The 27,762-nt window shown below is 42.7% G+C and overlaps 1 protein-coding gene across 1 annotated transcript in view; it reads left to right on the plus strand.

Moving 5' to 3' along the window:
• Positions 1 to 27,762, plus strand: part of CSMD1 (CUB and Sushi multiple domains 1) — a 2,556,145-nt gene that overhangs the window by 2,264,720 nt on the left and 263,663 nt on the right. The window contains exon 42 of the mRNA XM_075598211.1: positions 21,466 to 21,654. Coding sequence (XP_075454326.1) covers positions 21,466 to 21,654 — 189 coding nt within the window. The remainder of the gene's footprint in view (positions 1 to 21,465; positions 21,655 to 27,762) is intronic.

Here is a 27,762-nt window from a genome sequence, read left to right on the forward strand (position 1 = left end):
GCCGTGGGCCCTGATGCCGTCCCATCGAGGTGTCAGTGTGCCGGAACCTGATTCCAGACCACTGTGATGCTGCCGATGGTCCCAGGACTGGGACCTGTGCTTGCTGCGGATCCGGATGGTGAGTGGACTGCCCCTGGAGTGTCGGGTGAGGTTCCCTGTGTGACCCAGGAGCAGGCAAGCTCTATACGACTGGTCGCCCAGGCGATTGAATCGCCCTGGAATCGCATTCTGATGGAGGTGTCCTCCCCTGCCCCAGAAAAAAAATGACATCAGCTGGGAGGGACCTGCGGAGAAGAGCCCATCCCTTACCTGCTGTCCGGAGAAGAGTTCCGGACAAGACGTGTCCATCCCGGAGGCTGAGGAGGTTCCGGAACATTTGAGGAGCTCCAGGCCAAAGGACAATGCTGGCGCTGCCAAAGACCAGCCTGTGGAGGAATTGGAGGACGTTCCTGGCTTCAGCTGATGCCTACCTGAACGAGGCGCCAGACGGGACTTTGTTTGGTGCGCCACGGGGTGACAAACTTCCGGTTCAACCATATGTGACTTCATTGCTGCCGCCGAAATCGAGCCTGCCCGGTGGTCTCGCGATACTATCGCTGAGTGAAGACGTCAGCAAGATGGCATTGCCGGCACCCGTGGAACCACTGCTAGCCCTATCAGTGGTGAGTTCTGGACGACTCCCTTCTGATGCCTCTTGCTATCTTGCCCAATGCAAGGGAAGGGGTCACTGGATCCCTAAGGCCACACCAATACCACCTCCATGGGGGAGTGGCTAGCCCACGATACATTGCCAGGTCATGGACAGTCAAAGCCCCAGTCACTGGCCCTGCCCACTCCTGTCCCTGCCCAGTTCACTTCCATTGACCCTACCACCTTCACATTTGTACTATTTAGGTTCCCAAGTGATAATGTGCCCCTGGGTTATCACCTGATATATGGGATTGGTCTTTCGGAAGGGGGGATAGTAACTCTGATGAATCTGAGGGTGATATACCTGTGTCACGTTGTATAAAAAGGTTTATGTCTAGGAGATCTTTCAGGGAATCGTCATGGTCACAATCTCAACAGTCAAATACCCCTGGAGTATCTTCCCAGGTGTGTACCAGGTCAAGTAGCCTAAGGCCTGAACCTATGTCCGGGGAACCCCTTCAGTGGTGAGAGCCTATGTTCCATGGCTATGTCACCACCATGGATAGAACCAGGTTCCCGTGGGATGCTGTGCCCTAAGGTATATTCTGTGTGGGTAAAGGATTTTGAGGGACGGGTGATCCAAAAACCTGATCCCAAATATTATAAGTAATACTCCATACTCCTTATGTTGAAAGAGTTAGCTTAATCATCACAGTAATCAGTGGATGATTTGGGTCCCTGCTGTCCATATGTGTACCATCATACAGTATGTGTTACCTGTTGTTACTTGCAGACTCCAGAGTGATGGATGGTGCCACAAATTCATTCCAGTGAGGACATGGAATTTTCCACCCAGGGGAGAGTGAAGCTTAGCTAGTCCAGCCTGCCTCTCTACCCCCTGTCATTTAAGTCCTTTGTAGCTACAGGCTGTGGCAGGCAATCCTGTGTGCATTGACCCCCCTCATGCAACTCTGAGTGACAGAAATGATGGTGACTCTGGGTCTGTTTATAGCCATTCATGGTATAGACCTTGAGCCCTACCCTTCTGAAGTCTGAGTGGAAGTGCCAAATTGGAGGAGTTCTCTTCCACCCCTCCTAGGGAGAGGAGGTGTGTTCTGCTCCCACCCTCTGGGGTGAGGAGGCAAGAGAAGATAGGCCTCAATACTACCTGAGAGCCCAGCCCCATTCAGAGGCCTGGGATCCTCTGTCACCATATGCATCGGCTGTATAACATCTGCAGTGACTGCCAATAAAGCCCCTTTGCTTTTATATACCTCTGCCTGAGTCTACAGTCTATTGGGCAGGGGTGTACAGAGATCTGCTTTGTGGGGACTGTCTCTTGGAATCCTGGAGCCCACTGAAGCTGGAGGTGCTGACACCATGGGAAAAGTCTGAACTCATCAAAAGCCTGCCCTGGTCCCCACTACAGCATGGACCACTCAGCTCTCCTGGACCCTCACAGGTATGCAAGCACCATAAACATTTGTAGTAGCAGCAACATCTTCCACAGAAGGGGGAGACATGTGTTACATATAGTTTTATTACTCTCGAACAACACAATTCACAACTACAAATAATATTAATACATACTAATCGATATATTTAGTCAAAAAAATGACTGTGGGGCTTATGCAGAGAGGATAGAGAATGGAAATAGCGCCATCTTTTGGCGAAAATACGCACCAGAGAAGCTTGTCCTGCAGAGAACATGGCGAGATTCACAAAATCCGCCACAGCAGGTTTCTTTACTTTAAAATTTGCCAAACACGTGGCGAGATCGGTAAATTCACCATGTTAAGATAGGGTGGTATGCCAGTAGCATCGATGCGCTGGAACGCGCCATTCTGCCCTATAATATAGCGAGTTCCAGGTTGCCAGAAAAACTTGGCAATTTTGATACCATCTGTAAAAGGAGGTAACGCCGCTTTCAGCATACGACCATAAGTTACGCCAATTCTGTGGCTATTTTCTTGCCGTTTTCACATTATATAACGTTCCTCTCTGCATAAGCCTCTGTATGTTTTAATATTATGTTCCTTTTTCTTTTCTTGCCCTTGTTCTTCTGCACTAGCAGGGGGTATTATTAACTTACCTGGTATGGCCTTCCGTAATAATGTGTCAACTTAAATTCTGTTTACAGTAAACTCACTAATTCCAAACAATCCACAATTATTCCTTTATGTCTGTCCAACTGGGGATGAATGCTGCTTCACTTGTCCAGGGCTTTGATGTATCAGCATTATCATTTTCAATGTGTGCCAGTTTTTATTTTTGGGTAGTGTTATAAAAGGTGTGCAGTTTCCTAAGCACACACTAGCTTAATTTTGAGTTAGCTGAAATCCTGTATAGTAATAGATAGGTATCACAAATATAGCGCTCTACATAATAGATATATAGTACATACCCTGTGAAAGACTAATGAAGGGTTAAATCACTTTGAATATTTACAGTGGTGATACTGTATAATGGAAAAACCCAGTTGGAATCTGAAATTAATCTATTTAGATACATTTGATTGTTGAAAAGAAGTCTAATAGGACACAAAGTCTATGAAATAAAGTCCTGCAGCCTGGGAAAACCCACAGATTCTCTCAAAATATTTTGTTGAAAAACTTGAAACACAATTACAGTACTTCCCCTTGGCACAGATGAGTCAAACCGGAAGGGTTAATGATAATAGATAGGATACAATTGTTGGTGATAGGTGTCAAGCATGTTATGATATAGCTGAGTTTGTGCGGTTAGACACACACAGGGTAATTGATGTCAAGAAAGCAGTGGTGATGATAATGGTGTGAAATTGGTTATCTAAAAAAGACAAAAAGAGACAGGCAAAATAGCACAACATGTCTGTGTGATGACAGACAGCTCTTAAAATAAATCTTCTTTTGATACAACAATTGTGGTGTCTTTTGTACCAGCTTTCAGGAATATCTTCATTGTGGTTTCACTGTATCCACTTTGTAGCGATTTCTTCCTTTATGAACTCCAACTTCTCTAAGGGGTACTCTCAGCACATGTAAACAAATAAAAGTTTGATAATGTTTCAAAAATGTAATAACAGAATAAAACAAACTTGTGGAATCACACTCACAGATTCTCAAGTCTTTGATTGATTGCTTAGTAAAGGGATTTAGCAGCATAAGATATGCTGATGTATCTACCAGGCATTTCTCAGGCCTCTCCTACACTCTTGGAATCTTAAGACTCCCATTGAATATGGGACAAGCCACTCCATGCCCATCACTGGTTATATCACAAATGTCTGAATCAAATCAAACCCCAGATGCTGTGAGCAAATAGTGCTCACTAAAATCCACTTTACACATTTCACAATGCTCTGGTTGGTTCATTAGGGATTTTTAGTCTTTCAGGAGGGGAACCGTCTTATATACAGTACCCTCCAGATACATTAATTGACTATCTTCTCTGTTAGGATATTAACCAATTGACAATACTAAAACATACATACTGTACTATAGACATCATACAATTGCAGGATTAACCACACATTATAGATTTAGATTTTAAACTTATTGCTATATAAAACACAAAAAATCAATATGGACTAAACACAATGCATTTAGAAAAACAACCTCTCAGATGTAGATTTTGTGCAAGGCCCAGTTTTGAGAGACAGAATGATAATTTAGTCTATTAGGACTGATAGAATGTTTTATGCCAATGTTATTATGAATAATGAAATATTAAATTAATATACTGAGCTTCTAGCATATGGTAAATAAATGTCAGAAGCATGTTTGAACAATTATGGTGATTATAACATACACATAATTTATTTATAAAATGGTTTACCAGGAAGTAATACATTGAGAGTTACCTCTCATTTTCAAGTATGTCCTGGGCACAGAGTTATAATGACAAATCACATCCTTTTTAAAAAAAATGGCTGACATCACATGGTACTTCAACTAATCAGATTGGGGTGTACCATGTGGTATATCTCACAACCCGTGACATCTCAAATATCAAATATCTCAAATATCTCATGGTAGAAGTACCATGTGTTGTAAGCCCTTTTTTGTTAAAAGTATGTAACATCATCCCTTTAAGATGGCATGTCCTTTTTAAAAATGGAAGCTGTTACATGGTACTTCAACCAGTTGGATTGGGGTTGTACCATTTGATGCCTCACGTGGTATATCTCAGAATCTTATTGGTTGTAGTACCATGTGATGGCAGCCATTTTTTAGGGATGTTAAGTGCCCCAATTTAAGATCACTTCCTTTAAAAAAATAAAAAAAAGAACCTATCACATGAGGTACCCCAGCCAATTGGATTAAGGTCTGTCCCATCTTAAAGAAAGAAGAAAAGAATGAAGAAATCACTTGGAAAACATCTCTTCAATCAAGATTTGATCATGGACTTCTTTGCATTGGCTGTTGAGCATCATTGTGTCGAGGGTCAAGAGTTGGTGCTCGCATAGGACGGAGGTGAAGACATCATCAATTTTAAGAAAAGCATTGATTGTATTTTGCTTAATTGTGTTTTTCTTTTAGGTTGCCCATTGACTTCTAATATGTTTATCTATGCCCCTTTTGGGCTATACTGTAGATAAACACAGTGACAAGCAAAGCATTTTTTGGTTAATGCCTGTTCTTATTTAATTGTTTTGTTTTGTATTTTTGGTTCTTGTTTTTAATTAATTATGTTTTTTATTTTTGGTTCTTGTTTTTATTTAATTGTTATGTTGTTTATTTTTGGTTCTTGTTTTTATTTAATTGGTTTTTTTAGGGCTTGTTTTTATTTAATTTATGTATTTGTTGTTCTATATTTTATTTAATATATATTTAATAGTATTTTTGGTACTTGGTTTTTTGAATTGTTGTGCATTTTTGGTGCATGTTTTTTTTTAGGTTGCAAATTGACTGCCATAAAGGCAAATCATATAACATGGGCATGGTGCACCACTCTGCCAATCAATGGATAAAGGGTGGGAGTAGTTGCCCTGGGGAGAGTGGTTAGGCATCCCGGGTATTAGCAGGGAGGGGGTTAACCCCTTAATTACTATAGCGGTTACTAACCGCTAAGTGGCCATTCGTTTTTTTTTAATTGTTATGTTGCTGCCACGGAGGACGGGGAGGAAGATGAAGAAGAAGATGAGGACGGCCTTCATCTTGGAAGGGGTTAAATTATGCTGGCTGGATAATGTTTTATTTTTATTGGGCAAATGAGCTTTTATTCAGATCTGGATAATAGTAGTTTTGCCATTACTGTACTGTATGTGTTGGTGGGGAGGGGGTGGTGTTGGGGGTAGATGGGGCTTCAATCTGATGCAATACAAATACTTTTTAAGTCCTACTCTCAAATCCCATCTCGCCACCCTTGTGGTGGCGAGATGAGATCTGTGATAAACTCGCTAGTTCAGAGCCTCGATGATCTCATCTGAGCTACTAAAATAGGGTGATTTTATAAAAAATGCAAGTTGGAGCTGTTTTTCAACTCCTGCTTGGTGTGTTTGAGGAGGAGCCCTACCACTCGTGGAGATGCACTTCCCGAACAAGTTTGGCAGCTCATCTGAGCTTTCTGAATAACAAACTTGCAAAATCATTCGGGAACTGCTCAAAATCCTCAATGAGTTAGTTACCGCGAGTTATAGAAAAGGCCCCTATGTGTTGTCAAACCCCTTTTGATATTGTAAATGTAGCCTAGCCTCCAGCCACTACCTATTTCCCTGGGCCCTACCAGTGTTAGTCCTGTTAGGTATAGGCAGTGGATGGGTTAATTCCTCCAGAAGGTGTGGTGTGCTATTGCAGCCTTAGATGCAGTAAGTGTATCCAAGGGCGGGCTAGCAACAGCCAGAGATTGTCAGCCTGGGGGAGGTACTGGCTTGGTCACATGCTGGATTGTGAAGACCTGTTAGTATCAGACCTGCCTTGTTATGGGGCAGGGTTACAATCCCAACCCCAGGGTATATAAACTGTCTCTCTCCCAAAAGTGGGCGTGTCTCCTTCCTCCCCCTGTGGAGTGAGCAACAACTTCCCTGCTCCCATAAGGGGATGCAGGAGGAGCACCATGTAGGAGGAAACTTGGATGGGCCTTAAACCTTGAAGTGACCTTCTAAGGGGAAGCAAGAAAAGGGACGTACCTGCTGTAAGATTTTAACCAATGCAATAAATATAATGGAACCATACTGCACTGACACACTTTATTCGAGCAAATACCCAGTATGTACCTGGCAGATACCTGGAATTCGCCGCTCCTCACCTCTGACAAGCCCCGTTGCATTTGCCTTCCCAGCCTGGGTTCATGCCTGGCTGACGGGCGGCTGATCTGTTAAATGATAATGATTAGGATTTAATAGGCTGCAATGCTTCGCGTGTCTACCAGATGGCATAAATTCATGAATTGTAATGCAGTATATATATATATACTGTGCAGTATTGCAGCCAGCGGGAATAAAATGCTTCAATCTCTGCCTGGAAAATACCTCAATGCACTCGGGCAGAAAACAGTCACAAACCTCAATACATCCGGGTATACCCGAATTCGTGGGACTAGCCAAGCTCGAATAAAGTGTGTCGCCAGTGTATGCGTGTGATACACTGTATTGGGCTAAAGAAAGGTGTGGACCATCCTACTATCCCAGAGGATCCTCGCTGACTGGAGGTGCTGCAACCAAGAAAAAAGTTACCTTGTAAACCTGTCCTTATAATCCCCACACCATCGCGGAAATGCTCAGCCCTCCTCTTACATCACAGGTATGCACCATCTTACATCAAAGACACTAGTAGCAGACCAGATCTCACTTAGGGTGGGGGTAAAGAGGCTACATAAACATATTCTTTTAATTCACCTGCAGGTCCTCCCTATAGCAGGGCATCAGACAGATTTCATGGGACCCGGGATTAGAGTTACGTACAGGCCCCCCCCCTCATCAGTATTGCAAGCCCCCCACCCCACCATTTCAAACCTCACAAACCTTCTCTATTTCCTCCCCCTTCCCACTCCCTCTCCCCCTCTCTCCTCTCACTCGCCTCCACTGTCCATCAATTAACCCACTCTCACTCAATCCCCCTCCACAAAATACATAACTAAAAAACCCATCCCCCTTAAATACATATAACTCACCCCCAAATACATTTAAAAAAAATACACCCCACAATACATATTAAAAATACACCCCCACCACCCAATACATAAAAACAATACACTGCCCCCCAAAATATATACAAAATACACCCCACCCCCAATACATATTCAAAATAACCCCATCCCGCAATACATATAAAAATATACCCCCCAATAATATAAAGATATCCCCTTCCCATAAACCTCCCAATACATATAATATATACTGACTTACCTTGTGGATGGTCGGGCCGGCCAGCCAGCACTGCAAGTTGGGCCCAACCTCTGGCCAGGCCTGGCTCATTGTCGTAGCCAGGCCTCAGCACTCCCCCATCTGCGGGCCTCTGCCACACCAAGCTTCCATAATCAGCATGCACTGGGCCTCCCTCTCATGCCGGCACGCACTGATGTCAGAGAGGCCCATCGCGTGCCAGTGTTGGGAGTGGCATGCGATAGAGTGAGGAAGAGGCCTGTAGCTGAAGGAGAGATGGGTCCTGACCACGAGAGGACCGTCAGCCGGGTCTGGCCGGGGGTCGGGCCAAATTTGCAATGCTGGCTGTCCGGGCCCCTTGCAGCAACCGGGCCTGGAACACATGGACCTGGCTGTCCCTCTCTGTTTGCAGCCCTGCCCTACACTATGTATTGGAGTCAAAAGTGAAACTCCAAATCCTATACTACAAAGTTGCTATGGCAATGAATCATGTTTTAATTTGATAAGTTTTGTTAGTGACATTAGATTTATAGAAAGGTGTAGTATGACTGTATTATCATCTATTGCATATTGAACATGCATCTTGAACCCTTTATCCTTGTTTAACCATGCAATCCCCTGATTTGATTTTTTTGTTGGACAGCTTGGTGCTAGAGTTTAAGATTTGCTGCTTTCTTAAAAGTAAATAGAGATTATTTAAAACTTTCAATACATCATCATTATGTAGGATTTTCCAATTTAAGAAACAATAACCCTTATAGTAGGCATGTGGCAGGACGGCCTGTAGGTGAGGTCAGTCAATAGTCTGCATGTGTGGTTTCAGGTTAAAGCAAATATTAAGTTGTTTTATTTCTCCACAGTAGAACGTAACATTTGGGCACACTGTCCCTTTAAGGCAACACAAAATATAGCAGCAAAATAACATCTACTCCACATTGGAAGCACTTACAATAAAACCCTATCTATCAGGCTGGCTGGCTATGTCCAGTTAACAAACCTTTAACAGTCAGGACAAACAACAGTAACAGTTCTTACTGTGTTTGTGAATCCATCTGCATAGCAGCTTATCTAGGATAGCTCTGTAGTATGAGGCAGCCACCTGATTGTAAGCAATGGCTTCCTTATATCTCAAGCTGGTTGTCAGGTGTGTCTGCTTAGTTCCTGATTGCCAGCTATTCTTCCTGGGTTAGCCTTCTGAGTGCCGGATGAAGGACTCAGATATAGGTTTCCCAGGCATACTAGCAGTACCTGACTTCACCCTGTCACAAGACCCCATTGTGTAAAAATTCATTATGAGCATAATAAAATAATTGTCAGTTATTTTTTGGTTTATCCTTTATTGAATGTGAATTGGAGATTCATTGATTTGGCATTCAAATATTGCTTAAAATCTCAAATTCTTGAGCCCAAGCACGCTGCCTAGGGGTCACACTGGACTCCTCTCGCATTCAAAAGGTAGCCAAAACCTGTCATTTTTTCATCCGTAGTATTACAAAGATACGCTCTTTTCTCTGCTTGCTCGACTGCAAAAAATCTGACACAGGCCCTCTTTCTTTCCCGTCTCAACTACTCCCCTACAATTTATCCTAAATGCTGCTGCCGGAATCACTCTACTCTTTCCTAAAGCTGTCTCAGTGTCTCCCCTGCTGAAATCCCTCTCCTGGCTTCCTGTCAAATGCCGTATGACACACTTAATTTTCATTCTCTCTTTTAAAGCTTCACACTCTTCTGCTCCTCATTATATCTCAGCCCTAATTAATCGCTCTACACCATTCCTACTCTGTTTTGCTCAAGGATATCTTCTCTCTACCCCTTTTAATAATAATAATAATAATAATAATAATAATAATAATAATAATAGCATGTCCTTGTATAGCGCTGCAACTCACTGGTGCAGTATTCCTAGATTTTGCAAAGGCTTTTGACACAGTTGATCATGCTATCCTGCTTAACAAACTCCAGAGCTCTGGAATAGGGAAACATGCTTTAAACTGGTTTCAGTCCTACCTATCAGGAAGATCCCAACATGTGTCCATCTCAGGCTCTAACTCCAACCCCCTGGATATCACCTGTGGTGTCCCGCAAGGCTCTGTTCTGGGGCCCCTACTCTTCTCAGTGTTCATTAATGATCTTCCCACAGCTTGTAAGGAAGCCTCAATACACATGTATGCAGATGACACAATCCTGTATGCACACAGCCATAGCCTCTCTGACCTTCAACACATACTTCAGTCTGACTTTTTGAGACTCGAAAACTGGATTTCCCAAAACAAACTGTTTTTAAACACTGACAAGACTGTAACAATGGTATTTGGGACCAAGACTAAATTTGTAAAGCTTCCAGTGACTGAGCTCCTGATTAGAACCAACGCTAAAACCACCCTAACACCTGTCACTAGTTTTAAATACCTGGGCTTATGGTTTGACTCCCACTTAACATTCGGGATGCACATTGATACCCTGACAACCAAGACCTATGCCAAACTAGGGGTACTTTACAGGAACAAATCCTCCCTAAGTCTCCTGGTCAGAAAGCGTATTGCACAGCAGATGCTAATGCCAATTATTGACTATGGAGACATAGTATATGGCTCAGCTCCTCAAACCCACCTTAGCAAACTTGACACCCTCTACAATTCAATTTGTCGTTTTGTTCTCCAATGCAACTACAACACACATCACTGCGAAATGCTCAAAGAACTAGATTGGTCATCACTAGAGTCTAGGCGCAAAGTTCACCTTTCCTGTCTCACCCTCAAATACTTTCTGGGCAAGCTACCCAGCTACCTGAACAAGCTCCTCACCCCTACCACATGCAGTACCTATCACCTGAGATCAGACTCCAAAAGACTATTCATGGTCCCAAGACTCAACAAAGTATCCGGACGTTCCTCCTTCTCCTTCCGTGCACCCCAAAACTGGAACAACCTACCAGAGACTCTCATATCCACCACCAGCTTAAGTTCTTTCAAATCTAAGGCTGTCTCACACTTTAATCTGGTCTGTAACTGTTTCATACGCTCATAATATATATTTTCTTTAACTGTGCATGCAATGTCTTGTATATAAATGTATACCTTGTTCATTTATGTAACTGTATTTGTAACCATGTATTATTTGTTTTACTCTGTGCCCAGGACATACTTGAAAACGAGAGGTAACTCTCAATGTATTACTTCCTGGTAAAATATTTTATAAATAAAACAAATAAATTATACGTAGCGCTTTACAGAGACATTTTACATGCACAGGTCCCTGCCCCGTGGAGCTTACAATCTGTGTTTTTGGTGCCTGAGGCACAGGGAGATAAAGTGACTTGCCCAATGTCACAAGGAGCCGACACCGGGAATTGAACCAGGCTCCCCTGCTTCAAACTCTCAGTGCCAGTCAGTGTCTTTTACTCACTGAGCCACTCCCTCACTCCCTTTTGTATCTAAAGCCCTCTCCCGCCTTGAACCTTTCTCACTGACTGCCCCACACCTCTGGAATGCCATTCCTCATCACCCAACAAGCACCCTCACTATCAACCTTAAAGACCCAACTCAAAACACACCTGCTTAAGGAAGCATATGAGTAGCTCTATGAGTGGTAGCTTCACACTGTATACAGTACATAAACCTTGCTTCCTTACAGACGCACTTACCAAAATGCCCTCTTACTTTCTCTATATGCCCTTCCTATCAACCAATTGGATTGTAAGCTCTTTGGAGCAGGGACTCCCTTTCCAAAATGTTACTGTAATGTCTGAAGCACTTCTCCCCTTTATGTGCTATATAGTGGTAAACAAAACAGCAAATATTAATATGTATTATGGCCTCTTAAGGGTACTATTACCTACCATCAACAGAGATCAAATAGTACAGAAAGTCTCATAATTTATCAGGTACAGATAAGTTCCCTATGTTAGGGATAGTTAGGTATAGGTGTAGAAGTTCTTACACCAAAAATAACCATTTTAGTGAAGGCAAATCACTGTATGTAATGATAGTAATATCCTAGCTATACACAGTAGCAGATCTCACTTCAAAGTATCCAGAGTGTACCCACATAACCAGATGTAACACTGTAATCATATATAAATGTACACTGTTGCTAAATGTAACCATATAGTCACATATAGCAAGTGATGTGGTTACTCAGCATGATCTCCTCAATCGAGCCGGTGTTTTAAAACACCCTTATCTTGCTCGGCTTGCCTGGAGGCTACAGTATAGCGCCAAATCTTTATAATTACAGGAAAGTGCTGGCGAGTCAATATCGCCTTCATGCACTTTATCAGAAGAAGCCCTGCGCGTGCACTTGGATGTGCTGGTGCCGCCGACGTGTGCGTTTCACGTGTACCAACACTTTCTCAAGGCGTAAGGGCGGAATTCCAGTCCCTTCCTGAGATCTTATAAAGTTGCGTTAGGTAGGTGTTGTGTAACAAGTTAACTCTTTGTGTGCCTGATCCATTTCTATGTACTTGTAGTGTTGTTCTGATTGTTTATAACAATTGTATGTACTTTTAGTTGATAGGTACACATCTCCCTGCTTAAATGTGAGTGAATCATTACAGATAGTGTAACATATATATTTATTAAGCTTAATCATTTGGTTACCATATATATAGCAACCAGGATGGGAGATATGTATGTGATTCCCACAGTGTAGTATATACTATAGGTTCACTTGAGTCATTTGTTGAATTTTAAGATTATGGATCAGTGATCATTCATTAATTTGTTTTTGAATGCCACTTCTTAGATGCCTTAAAGGGTCACAGTAAAATAATATTGTATAATTAAATGACAGGACTTCTCCAAAGTAATGTTAAAACTTTTATTTTATATTGTAATTGATTATCCATCTTTGTAAAATATCAGTAAGGTTTTAGTCTCTGATTCTATTCTAACCATAAACTTGATATAGATGAGACATTAGTAGAGGATTATTGATATTAATACCATTCTGTGATATTGGCTTCATTAATAGGACACAACTATTCGTCTAAACATACACACTGATTGCAGGACTAAGTGGTAATCCTCTAAATATAATGTAGTTGGATCCAGTACTTATACTTATCAAGTTTCCTGACTATTATAAGTTGATACTAGTATACTGAATCTGTATATCTAGATGCATATTCACAGTGTTACTATACTACAATCCATGTCTGAATTGATGAGACACTAGACTGGATCTCGTTGGTTATCAACCTAAGGAGATTGGATATTATATATAAGCAATACTCCTTTATAACATATACATTCTAACACCTACACGTGTGTTGAGGGATCTAATTCTGCGTCGTTGTTTTATTCAATATATATTTTAGAAGATTATGTTAATAAATGTGTTTTTAATAATGTTATAATACATCCACTAGGGGACTGAGGGCCCACAACTTGGTTTACTTGTCTTGTTATAATAGTTTATCATATACCCCTCTACCCAGAGGAGCACCTTCTCCTTATACATTTATCCTAAGGGTTCCCCATTATCCCGGTATTATGTATTTTGTTCGTAAATAATTGAAATATCCATTATATTTTGGATTTTCCTTCCACTGTTTAAAGCTGCAGTTCAGTCTTTTTTTTAATTTATTTTTTTACTTCAATAGTTTCATGTGTGCAATCTCTAATTACCTAAAGGACTGTATAGCTGCTGGTCAATTCGTTCTCCATGTATTGATAGGCGAAATTTGGTGACATAATTAGTGAAGGGATCTGTTTTTCTTCTTCTTCTGTCTCTCAGTGGAAGCTAATGAATATTCATGAGCACTCCTGAACTGACATGTGCAGAGGGAGGGCAGGGCTGACAAAGGGGTGTGCCAGGGCCTGCCCAACTCGTAAAGTGAGAAGGGCCGAACTGCTCCAAGGAAAAACAATTTGGGCCGCACGGGTTAAATAATAATCATCATCATCATCATCATCATCATCATCATCATCATCATCATCATCATCATCATCATCATCATCATCATCATCATCATCATCATCATCATCATCATCATCATCATCATCTCTCCTCCAGCACCTCTCATCATCATCATCATCCTCATATCTCCCCCAGAACCCCTCACTAACAACCTTTACAATACTCCCCATCTATCTCTCATACCCCCATCTCTTCCCTTCACCCAAACAATACCCCCCTCCACATCAAACACACAATACCCCCTCCACATCCCCCCAGCCAATTCCATGTCAGCAGCCCCCCACCCAAGTCAGCATCCCATGTCAGCATCCTCCCCCACAAGTCAGCATCCCCCCCATGTCTCTCTTCACCTCAATATAACACTCTCCCCCTCCCCTAAATCACACCCTATCCCCCTCCTCTCAATATGACTCTCTCCCCCTCCCCTCAATATGACACTTTCCCCCTCCCCTCAATATTACACACTCTCCCCCTCCCCTCAATATGACACTCTCCCCCTCCCCTCAATATGACACTCTCTCCCGCTCCCATCAATATGACACTCTCTCTCCCTCCCCTCAATATGTCACTCTCTCCCCCTCCCCTAAATCACACCCTCACACCCCCCTCTCAATATGACTCTCTCCCACTCCCCTCAATATGACACTCTCCCCCTCCCCTCAATATGACACTCTCTCCCCCTCCCCTCAATATGACACTCTCTCTCCCTCCCCTCAATATGACACTCTCAATCTCTCTCCCTCCCCTCAATATGACACTCTCTCCCTCCCCTCAATATGACACTCTCCCCCTCCCCTAAATGACATGCTCTCCCCCTCCTCTCAATATGACACTCTCTCCCCCTCCCCTCAATATTACACTCTTTCCCCCTCCCCTCAATATGACACACTCTCCCCCTCCCCTCAATGACACACTCTCCCCCTCCCCTCAATATGACACACTCTCCCCCTCCCCTCAATATGACACACTCTCCCCCTCCCCTCAATATGACACACTCTCCCCCTCCCCTCAATATGACACACTCTCCCCCTCCCCTCAATATGACACACTCTCCCCCTCCCCTCAATATGACACACTCTCCCCCTCCCCTCAATATGACACTCTCCCCTCCCCTCAATATGACACTCTCCCCCTCCCCTCAATATGACAAACTCTCCCCCTCCCCTCAATATGACACACTCTTCCCCTCCCCTAAATGACACGCTCTCCCCCTCCCCTCAATATGACACTCTCTCCCTCCCCTCAATATGACACTCTCTCTCCCTCCCCTCAATATGACACTCTCTGCCTCCCCTCAATATGACACTCTCCCCCTCCCCTAAATGACACGCTCTCCCCCTCCCCTCAATATGACACTCTCTCCCCCTCCTCTTAATATGACACACTCTCCCCCTCCCCTCAATATGACACACTCTCCCCCTCCCCTCAATATGACACTCTCCCCTCCCCTCAATATGACACACTCTCCCCCTCCCCTCAATATGACACACTCTCCCCCTCCCCTCAATATGACACACTCTCCCCCTCCCCTCAATATGACACTCTCTCTCCCTATCCTCAATATGACACTCCCCCTCCCCTCAATATGACACTCTCTCCCCCTCCTCTCAATATGACACTCTTTCCCCCTCCCCTCAATATGACACTCTTTCCCCCTCCCCTCAATATGACACTCTCTCCCCCCTGCAACTCACATCATACCCTCCCCCTGAACTCACACCACTCTCTCCCCCCCTGCACCTCACATCACTCCCCCCCCCCTGCACCTCACATGTCAGCACCCCCCCCTCACATGCCAGCAGCCCACCCCCCCTCACATGCCAGCAGCCCACCCCCTCACATGCCAGCAGCCTACCCCCTCACCTGTCAGCAGCCCACCCTCCCTCACATGTCAGCAGCCCACCCCCCCTCACATGCCAGCAGCCCACCACCCCCTCACATGTCAGCAGCCAACCCCCCCTCACATGTCAGCAGCCCACCCTCCCCCTCACATGTTAGCAGCCCACCCCCCCTCACATGTCAGCAGACCACCCCCCCTCACATGTCAGCAGACCACCCCCCCTCACATGTCAGCAGACCACCCCCCCTCACATGTCAGCAGCCCACCCCCCCCTTACATGTCAGCAGCCCACCCCCCCTCACATGTCAGCTGCCCACCCCCCCTCACATGTCAGCAGCCTACCCCCCCACCTCTGCACCAGCCCGTTTTTCACACCCACCCCCCACCAGCCCATTTTTCACACCCACCCCCCACCAGCCCGTTTTTCACACCCACCCCCCACCAGCCCGTTTTTCACACCCACCCCCCACCAGCCCGTTTTTCAAACCCACCCCCCCACTAGCCTGTTTTTCACACCCACCCCCCATCAGCACGTTTTTCTCACACACACACACACACACACACACACACACACACACACACACACACACACACACACACACACACACACACACACACACACACACACCTCTTTTAGATCAGCACATCCTCTCTCCCCAGTACTAAGCCCCGCCCCCGGCATCCTGCTATTGAAAAAAAAAATACTCACGGCTGCCGCATCCTCCTCATGCTGCTGCTGCTTCCCCCGCGCACCGCAAATCCCGGGGGCGGGTGGAGGAGGGGAGGGGGTGGTTTATTAGAGATTTATTTTTGTTCAGTTTTCGTAGCATTAAATGATATTGAACTACTGGAATTTTTGCTTTGTAACTATGTTGAGTATGCCCTTATTCCTTTGCTGGTACTGTATATGAAATTAAAATATTGAAATGGTACCGGTATGTCAAATATATTATTATTGGTATGGGGTGATTGGGGACCTTGTATATTAATGAATCAGTGTAAGGCTGAGTCCCCGCTGGCACTGAGCGTGCTTAGCACTTTGTGCTTGGCGTGCTTACCTTAGTCAATGTGGATCGTCACATCCACGCTCACGCTGTGCGCGCGTGTTCATGCGCGGGCACACACACTCACCCACGCTTGGCACTTGGGTAAACAAAAAAATGTAACTTTCGAGCGCGCTCAATTTGCCTGCAGTGCCCCCTGCACATACTTCCGAAATAGCGAGGACACCCGGAGCTCATGCTTGGAGAGCTGGTGATGTCACCGCTATAAAGCATGAGCGCGGTCAGCGCCAGTGGGGCCGCAGCCTTACTAACGGTCTGAATAACATAGTTTGAATGCTAAGCCTGACATTTTCACTATTCATTACAATTATGTATTTATGTTACACCATAGTTTGTATCGCCTATGGTACTTGTGTGCATAGTGATATAAAGATTATTTACTTTTGGGTAACTGAGTGTACTCAATAGGGGTCTCCCTACCCAGCTCTCCACTTCTGGAGAATTCCCTGGTTAGGACTTTGTTTGATTTTACTTATACCTCTACCCCTAGTGCACCTACCCCACTTTTACTTAGGTTGAATGGGTATCCCCTCTCTGTTTTTGCTTTCATCACTAACTTATTGGCAAAACCCTAACTAGCAAATATAGCATCATATTTAATTTTTTGACCATCAGTAGGGGCCTAAACAAGCCAGCACCTGGCATTCTATGTCAGGCAGGAAGTGCTAAACCAATCCATAACATTTGTCAGAATTTCCAATAGACAAATAAGCACCTGACAATGCTGGACAGCCAGCCACCAATTCTAGGTTGGCATTGGCACAGACAATCAGCTTAGCTTTCAGCTTAGCTTTTTGTTGTGCTTATGTATGTCCTACATAATAGTTACTGTTCCATTTCTCGGTACCACATGGGTGAGAGGGAGTGACTAACTCTGAATGAGTTGATTAATTGTAACAACTAGCATAATAACTTTATTATAATAATTTTATTTCATATAGCTTTCTCTTCCAATGGGACTCATAGTGCTTCACAATTACAGTATAGTGCACGGTAAGCAGCACATAAGATTTTTACATACACAGTCCGTGCCCCGTAGAATTACAATCTTTGTGTTTTTGATGCATGAGGCACAGGGAGATAAAGTGACTGGCCCAAGATCTCCCCAGCCTCAACTACTTCAAACTCAGTTTAATTTTCTCAGAGTCAGTCCCTTTACTCACTGAGCCACTCCTTCTGGTGGCACGTGGCAGTTGACATTTGTCACAGTGCTTGACATTTTAGCATGTCTACCCAGAGGTGCACCATGTTTAGTTATTTTGCTTTGGGTTTTGTATATTATTTTATCTTGGGTCCTATCTGAACTCAATATAATATACTGCAAAGTTTCTCAACTACAGTATGTTTGAGTGACTGAGGTCAGATTGGCCCGTTTACACATTTCTATACTAAAATTGTGAGGTTTTGGAAAAGGATTGCTGACCTTATTAAAGAAATCACAAATATAATAAGGCCATGGGAACCTTAGGTTTTTGTACTCCATAAACCTCTAAAGTGTGTTAACAGGCACACAATGGAGTTGATGACACATACAGCATTTGAATGCTGCCAAATGTCAGATAGGTAAGAACTGTAATAAATCCTTCCCCCCCCCCCACTTCAATGGATTCTGTTGTAAACAGGATTTGTTTTGTGATTTTAGAAGGACAATGTAAAGTTATCTATGTGGGTTGGAAAAAAAAATACAGAAAGGTTTGGGAGCCGTGGATAGACAATATGGCAATATCTATTTAAATACCTATACATTTCGATTGTGTAGCCAAGAGTACTTTAGGCACTGGGTGCTAGCGTTCCTGGGGCCCAGGCCTTAATCATTCTGAATGCTAAAGTATATTCCAAATAATATCCGTTTTGATTCTTTTTAATTCCCTTTTCCCTCCACCTCCCTTTTTCTTGAGTTTAAATAGTTTTTGATTGCTTCAATTGCAACCTCAATAGTATGTGAACTTCCTGTTTTTATACAATTATCTAAAAATTAATTTATGTAACTTGTATATACTGTATGGTTGAAGTTGTAAATGAAAATATACAATACAGTTCCATAGTTCTATGAAAATAGATAAAAGGGTTCTAAAAAATAAAAATGTTCTACATCGTATGTACAATTGCGTGAAAAAGAAAGTACACCCTCTTTTAATTCTATGGTTTTACATATCAAGACATAATAACAATCATCTGTTCCTTAGCATGTCTTAAAATTAGGTAAAGACAACCTCAGATGAACAACAGCACATGACATATTATACTGTGTCATGATTTATTTAACAAAAATAAAGCCAAAATGGAGAAGCCATGTGTGAAAAACAAAGTATACCTTATGATTCAATAGCTTGTAGAACCACCTTTAGCAGCAATAACTTGAAGTAATAATTTTCTGTATAACTTTATCATTCTCTCACATCGCTGTGGAGGAATTTTGGCCCATTCTTCTTTACAACGTTGCTTCAGTTCATTGAGGTTTGTGGGCATTTGTTTATGCACAGCTCTCTTAAGGTCCAGCCACAGCATTTCAATCAGGTTAAGGTCTGGACATTGACTGGGCCATTGCAACACCTTGATTCTGTTCTTTTTCAGCCATTCTGTTGTAGATTTGCTGGTGTGCTTGGGATCATTTTCCTGTTGCATGACCCAATTTCGGCCAAGCTTTAGCTGTCGGACAGAAGGCCTCACATTTGACTCTAGAATACTTTGGTATACAGAGGAGTTCATGGTCAACTCAATGACTGCAAGGTTCTCAGGTGCTGTGGCTGCAAAACAAGCCCAAATCATCACCCCTCCACCACCGTGCTTGACAGTTGGTATGAGGTGTTTGTGCTGATATGCTGTGTTTGGTTTTCGCCAAACGTGGCGCTGTGCATTATGGCCAAACATCTCCACTTTGGTCTCGTCTGGCCAAAGGACATTGTTCCCGAAGTCTTGTGGTTTGTTCAGATGCAACTTTGCATACCTAAGCCGTGCTGCCATGTTCTTTTTAGAGAGAAGAGGCTTTCTCCTGGCAACCCTTCCAAACAAACCATACTTATTCAGTCTTTTTCTAATTGGACTGTCATGAACTTTAACATTTAACATGCTAACTGAGGCCTGTAGAGTTTGAGATGTAACTTGTTTTTTTTGCAATTTCTCTGAGCATTGCACGGTCTAACCTTGGGGTGAATTTGCTGGGACGTCCACTCCTAGGAAGATTGGCAACTGTCTTGAATGTTTTCTACTTTTGAATAATCTTTCTCACTGTAGAATGATGGCCTTTAAATTGTTTGGAAATGGCCTTATAACCCTTCCCAGATTGATGGGCAGCAACAATTGCTTCTCTAAGATCATTGCTGATGTCTTTCCTCCTTGGCATTGTGTTAACACACACCTGAATGCTCCAGACCAGCAAACTGCTAAAACTTCGGCTTTTAGAGAGGTGGTCACACTTGCTGATCCTCAATTAATCAAGAGCATTTGATTAGCAGTACCTGTCTGCTACTTATCATCTTAATTCCTATGGAAGCAGTAAGGGTGTACTTAGTTTTTCACACATAGCTTCTTCATTTTGGCATTATTTTTGTTAAATAAATCATGACACGTTGTAATATGTCATGTGTTGTTGTTCATCTGAGGCTGTATTTACCTAATTTTAGGACCTGCTAAGGAATTTATTATGTCCTGATATGTAAAACCATAGAATTCAAAGAGGGTGTGCTTTCTTTTTCACACAACTGTATGTATATACAGTATGTATGTATGTATGTATGTATGTATATCTTTATTTATATAGCGCTATCCATTTACATAGAGCTTCACAGCAGTAATACATGTGACATAATAATAAAACACAAAATGGGAATAAGCGTTTAAGACATTAAAAGTAACATTACGTAAAAAGAGTCCCTGCCCCGAAGAGCTTACAATCTAAGTGGAGTATGTTCTGGTAAGTGAATCTGCAAGGGGTCAAGGTCGATGTTTGAGATGTATAGTATCAGCCACGGAGCTTCCCATATGCTTAGTTAAAGAGTTGTGTTTTAAAAGAAAACTTAAATATGGAGAGGGAAGGTGCTAGTTGGATATTGAGGAGAAGGGCATTTTAGAGGTGTGGGGCAATGAGTGAGAGAGGTTTTGATGGGAGAGGGCTTTAGATACAAAAGGGGTATACAAAAGACATCCTTGAGTAGTATGCAAGAGTCAGAACAAGGTATAGCGAGAAATTCATGCTGAAATGTAAGGAGGGGTAAATAGTGTATAGTATATCCTCAAAAGTTAAGAGGAAAATTTTGTGAGTAATACAGGATTATAAGGAAGAGGGATTTCAGCAGCAGAGATGCTGAGACAGATTTGGTAGAGAGTAAAGTTATTCTAGCAGCAGCAATTAGGATAGATTTTAGGGGTGACAGGTGAAGGGCAGAAAGGCAAGACATTAGAAGGTTAGCATAGTCGAGATTGGAGAGAATAAGGGCCTGCATTAGAGTTTTAGCAATAGAGTGACAGAGGAAAAGGAGTATCTTTGCACTGTTATGGAGGAAAAAACAGTCTTTAGCTTCATTGTGAATGTGAGGGAGGCATCAAATGTGACTCCTCTGCAGAATGTTTGTGATACTGGGTATATGATATTGTTGCCAACAGTAATGTAGAAAGGGGCAGTAGGGCCAGGCTTGGGAGTACAGTAAGTAGTTGATATCTAAATGTCTTTCTTTCATGAATAACATACATATATGTCTGATTTATTACAGCCTATGAATTACAAAACTGCCCGGATCCTCATCCCTTTAAGAACGGATATATCATTAACTCAGATTATAGTGTTGGACAATCAATATCTTTTGAATGTTATCCAGGGTATGTTCTAATTGGACAAACTGTTCTCATTTGCCAACATGGCATTAATAGAAATTGGAACTATCCTTTTCCAAGATGTGAAGGTAAGTGCATTTTTCTGAAAGCTTGGTTGTCAATTGCCTTAAGCATTTTACAGAACAATGATATACTGCTTAGAGCCTCTTTAGAAAGTTTAAATAATACCTTACTACCTACTGAAAAAGTGTAGCGTGCTGCCTTTTCTGTTACGACTTAGGCACATTAATATCAACATTGATTACTAACAAACTATGTTGTGAAACATTCCTTACATTTCTTTGTGTAAACTAGCACAACTTATGTATAATGTGCCTACATGTATATTATATGACTAAATATTATGTAATATGTGTTTAGTGGTCCCAATTCATGATCTAGTGAATGGACATGCATCTGACCAGAATTAAAATTAACAATTTACATTTCTCCTACATATCTGCGAAGAAAAGTTAATGCAATAGGATAAATGGGACAGGCTGCTGTGTGATTCATAAGCTAAAAGGTTTCCTGTATTATGTGATTATGCAGCAGTCCCATCAGTATACAGTGCTTTTTTCTTCTTCTGATTTTTGTGTTTCAAGAAACTTTGGTGTTTAGGGTTATTATAATCAGTGTTTGGCAAACCTATACATTTGCACACCCCGGGCGAGTGGATTTAACATTGTGGCGAGCGCCTATTTGCCCAAGCAGCACACGTTTGGTACTAGGTGGCGAGTAGATTTTTTTGTTCGGCGAGTAAATTTTTTGGTGATTTGTCGACCACTGATTATAATAATAATAATAATAATACAAATAATAATAATACAAAAGACTTTTATGTTAGAGATGGAAAAAAATAGTAGCACCTTCTGTTGCCATTGAGGCTAAACCAGGGAATGCATTAATGCATTTTAGAAACATTTTCAAATTGTTCATGTGTACAACATATATAAAGGTAGAAGTGCACTCCAAAAATGAAAGATACCCACCGTTGCTGAAACTCAATGGTGAAATCCCATAGAAATGATGCAAAAAGAGTATAACTCATATGAGTATGAAAAAAGTGGTCAGTATTTATTCATCCAAAGCTTCGCTCCTACACAGCAGACCTTTCTCAAGGTTAACAAACAGTGAACCCTCACAGCCTTTTAAACACCTCAATACATAATTATAAACACTACATATAATATATCTTGCTGATAAATATACAAGTCCAATATGTAGGTGTACCTCAAACAGATCATGGAGAGCAGCAAATCTTATGACATTGACTCAGTCAATGTTATAAGATTTGATGCTTCCCATGATGCACAAGAAAATATGCAGCCTTTTGTTTTTCATTCTATCTACAGCAGCGGTGCGCAAACTGGGGGGCGCAAGAATTTGTTTGGGGGGGCACGGGGTTTACGCGAGGCCTCTGTAAACTTACTTACCCGGCTCCAGTCACATGTCTCTATAACAATGTGGCGTCAAATGATGCTTGTTGCAGTAGAGACGTGATGTCAAATGACGGGTCACGTGACATCACATGACCCCCACAGCTTCATTTGATGCAACATAAGAGGCGAGGGGGGCCGCGACCGAGGAGGAGAGAAGGTAGGGTAGGGTGCAGCGCAGGGAGTTTGCGCACCGCTGATGTACAGTATACTGTAGATGTTCAGCTTCAAGATAAGAATACTATCCGTGACCTTTAGAAGTATATTTTATACAAATAAATCTTTTCTAGATAACATAAAAGTTGACGACCTAGGTAAAAATGGATGGTAAAAATACATAATATTAACAATGTGAAATGTTTAGTAGTAATATGTTAACCCTTTAGAAACCCAAGGCTTAGAATTTGAACATGTGGATGTTATTCTTTTTGGGTTTTATTTGCAGGGTGTTTATGTTGTATGTTAGAAAAGGTAGAGAAAACCCAATATAGCACTCGAGTTCACCCTCTGGTGATGAATGTATTAATTAAAACATAAACTTTATTAAATACAACACATATATAAAATAATGGGTGTTAAAACGACGTACTAGAGGTCAACTGATCTTGATACTGATGGCCGTATAGGCACAGGATCAGGGTTGTTCGTGTGTACTTGGTGTATCAGGTATCACACAAGATACTAAACAGAACAGAGATCCCAGTATGGACCTCTGTTAGAGGCGAATATAGTAGGGTGTGCTCGGATAGGTACTGTAGCTACAGGTCACACAAGGCAGTGTCTACATAAACCAATAGTAAACAGGATAATGTGACTAGTAGTAACTGATGCACATGTTGAGCATATATAATGTGTATCAGTAGGTCTCAGTGTACAGTCAGCTAGATCCTCCTCTGTGTTGCTAGCAATGTGCTTGGCGCTGTGTCAGACTGACCTCAGGTAACCTGCTGGGGTCTGCGGTATAGGAGTATGGTGTCCTATGGTAACCTTAGTTGCAATTATCAGAGGCAATACTCTCAGGCACTATATTGTCAGAGGTGGTAGTAGGAGCCCTTGTCAGGTAGATCGTGACACATAGATGAATAAATACATGTTACAGAGGAGATGGCTGCGTGATATAGAGAAGTAACCTTTAGGTTGCTGTTAACAGTGTACAGCAGCGCAACCTAACCATGAGTTACTTCACGGAACTTCACTGGGTACTGCAATTCAGAGCACTATCTCTATCAATACTCTTTAATAAGAGGCTCGTAGTGTCCTTCAGGGTACTTAAAGCCTGTATATCAGCGCGGGCAGGATACCGCATCAACTCGCGGTGTGAGACATGATTGCGGAGACAGTCAAAATCCTGCGCGTGCACGTGTGGGAACAGAGCCGACGCGCGCATTTCGCGAGAGACTTTCTCAAGGCAAAGAGGTAAGTATTAATGAGGGTACCCTGCAGGTGAGCAGGTATATATAGGAGCCTCCAGAGTGATGACGTCACAACTTAACCCTTGATGCGCCCAGCTAAGCGTGGAGCTGTGGAGTAGACACAGTAAGTATACCTAAATGTATGACTGCAGAACTGGCACAATAAAGAGATATCGGTCTGACTGTGGTTATTAATAATATTATTTGGCTTGTTGGTCAGACTCAAACAAAGTAGAGCTGATGTACACTCTCTTTGAGCTACAAGGGTAGTGTGAAGATAGTGCAGTATTAATAATGATGTTGTTGGTGAAAGGAAATACTAGGGTCCAGAGATGCCCTAAGTGAGATGATTTACACCAATAACTGGTGATTTATTGTAGTCAGGATATGGAAATACCTGAGATGGTCATGGCAAAAATAATAAATCAATGTATGGTTAAAGTGCATGGAGGGAGATAAGTGCTGTGAGCTTCACTTAGGAATAGCTCAGTGAGTAATGGCTGTCACAAGAATGGAGTATACAGACACCCCTCGTTGAGACCTCTAGGTGAAAGTGTCCCAAGTGTGTATATTCATTTAGATTCTTTCTGGAGTAGGACTTTGTCCCAGTCCCCTTTCCTCTGTCCTCGAGTTGGATGTTCAATCCCACAAAAGGAAACCGCCCTCAGATCACCGTCATGACATAGGTTAACATGTCTCGACAGTGGTTTGTCAGCCTTATTCCTGATGGTACTGATGTGTTCAAGCACCCTTAGTTTGAGACACCTATTCATTTTCCCAACATAGATTTTCCCACGTATACATTTGCCCTGGTATATGACACCTGTACTCAAGCAGTTAATAAAACTGGGTATTGGGTACGTCTTGGTGTCATCCCAGTTACTAAATTGTTTAGTAATGGGCATGTGTTGGCATGCCTTGCATCTCTGGCAAGTGTATGATCCAGTGGGTTTTGGTGGGAGCCATGTCCTAGGTGTTTCTTCCACAAAATGGCTATGCACCAGTAGATCTCGCAGATTCCTCGCTCGTCTACTGGTCATTGATAGGTAGTCCTTAGTGACTCCTTTGTGTAGGTCATCCGCTCTAAGGATGTTCCAGTGTTTCCTCAGGATAGCTCGTGCTTTAGGCCATTCTCGGTTAAAGGTGCCTATAAAGCGAATCACTCTGACTATAGGACTAGATGGTTTGTCTATAATAAGTGATCTGCGTGCGGTATATTTTGCTCTCTTATAGGCCTTTTTGATACTCCTTCTACTGTACCCCCTGTCCACAAAATGTTTTTCATGTTTTGTGATTGAAGTTCAAACTCTTGATCAGTGCTACAGTTTCTTCTTAATCGAAGAAACTGGCCTGTAGGTATGCCATTGACCTGAGCCTTTGGATGGTGGTTGCTTGCTTCCAAGAGGTTATTGCTGGCTGTAACTTTCCGGTATATGGTGGTATGGAGAAAACCATCATTCCCCCTTGAGATCTGTAGGTCTAGGAAGCACATAGTATCCTTATTGTGTTCCAACCTGAGATGGAGATTATACATGTTGGTGTTTAATATACTGATGAACTCTTTGAGAGCTACCTCCGGGCCCCGCCACAGGACAAACATATCGTCGATGTAGCGGACCCAGAGGTCAATGTGCTCTGTATGTACCTCATTTCTTCTATGAATACTATCTGGGATTCCCACCATCCCAGGTAGAGGTTGGCATAAGTAGGGGCGCATTTGGTGCCCATTGCTGTGCCCCTCAGCTGTGGTACACTTTATTGTCAAAGAGAAAATAGTTTCTTGTTAACACAAACTTAAGCAGTTCCAAGGTAAAGATATTGTGTTTCGTATAACAACCACCCCTTGTGTTAAGAAAGTGGGATACTGCTTTAAGGCCATACTCATGGTCAATACTAGTGTATAGACCTTCTACGTCTAAGCTCACCAGTATCGTGTCTTCGCTGATGCAAACGTCGTCCAGCCTTTTAAGGACATCCTTCGTGTCCTTAAGGTAGGATGGTAAGGTCACGACGAAGGGTCTAAGGACTTTGTCAATGTAAGCGCTGGCCCGTTCCGTGAGGCTCCCTATCCCTGACACAATTGGTCTACCAGGTGGGGGGACCTTATTCTTGTGCAGTTTGGGTAAACTGTAAAAAGTAGCGATTCTAGGTGTTTTGACCCAAATGTAGGCTAGTTCGTTCTTATCAATGACCTTATCTTCTAGGCCTTTCTGGAGGATTGTAGTCAGTTCGTTATTAAAGGTCGTAGTAGGATCTCCTCCCAGTACTTCATAGCATTTGGGGTCCGCTAGGAGTCTCAGATTCTCCTTTTTGTAATCGCTTCTGCTTAAGATCACCAAATTCCCTCCTTTATCTGAAGGTTTAATGACTATATTGTCATTTGAGGCCAGGTCTTTGAGTGCGTTTCTTTCATGTACAGTGAGGTTGTCTGGTAATCTACCCAGATTGAGATGTTCCAGATCTTTGGTGACCAGGTCAATGAATACATCAATATTTGCGAAGTTTTCACTAAACGGTACAAACTTAGATTTGGGACGTAGGTCGATAAATGGGCCTTCCCCTTGGGGTCTACTGCTTTCTTCTAGTAATGCTTCTAAATCTTGATAAACCTCCATGTCTTGGGTGTCAAGGGGAGCAATTTCCAGAGTGTTAACTATTCTTATTTCTCTCATGCAAAAGAACTTATGGAGTTTAAGTTTTCTACCAAAAAGATTTGTGTCTTTGACCCATTCAAATAGGTCCATGCTTGTTGTGGGTGAATACGCCAGACCTTTGCTGAGTAACTTGAGGTGATGTTTATTTAGAATCATGTCGGACAGGTTAACTATTTGTAGTTTTGCACTATCTAGTATCTCGGGGGCTTCCCGAGATCTACCTGACAAGGGCTCCTACTACCACCTCTGACAACATAGTGCCTGAGAGTATTGCCTCTGATAATTGCAACTAAGGTTACCATAGTACACCATACTCCTATACCGCAGACCCCAGCAGGTTACCTGAGGTCAGTGTGACACAGCACCAAGCACATTGCTAGCAACACAGAGGAGGATCTAGCTGACTGTACACTGAGACCTTCTGATACACATTATATATGCTCAACATGTGCATCAGTTACTACTAGTCACATTATCCTGTTTACTATTGGTTTATGTAGACACTGACTTGTGTGACCTGTAGCTACAGTACCTATCTGAGCACACCCTACTATATTCGCCTCTAACAGAGGTCCATACTGGGATCTCTGTTCTGTTTAGTATCTTGTGTGATACCTGATACACCAAGTACACACGAACATCCCTGATCCTGAGCCTATACGGCCATCAGTATCAAGGTCAGTTGATCTCTA

The sequence above is a fragment of the Ascaphus truei genome, chromosome 4, assembly GCF_040206685.1.
Source record: "Ascaphus truei isolate aAscTru1 chromosome 4, aAscTru1.hap1, whole genome shotgun sequence".
Taxonomy (NCBI): Eukaryota; Metazoa; Chordata; class Amphibia; order Anura; family Ascaphidae; genus Ascaphus; species Ascaphus truei.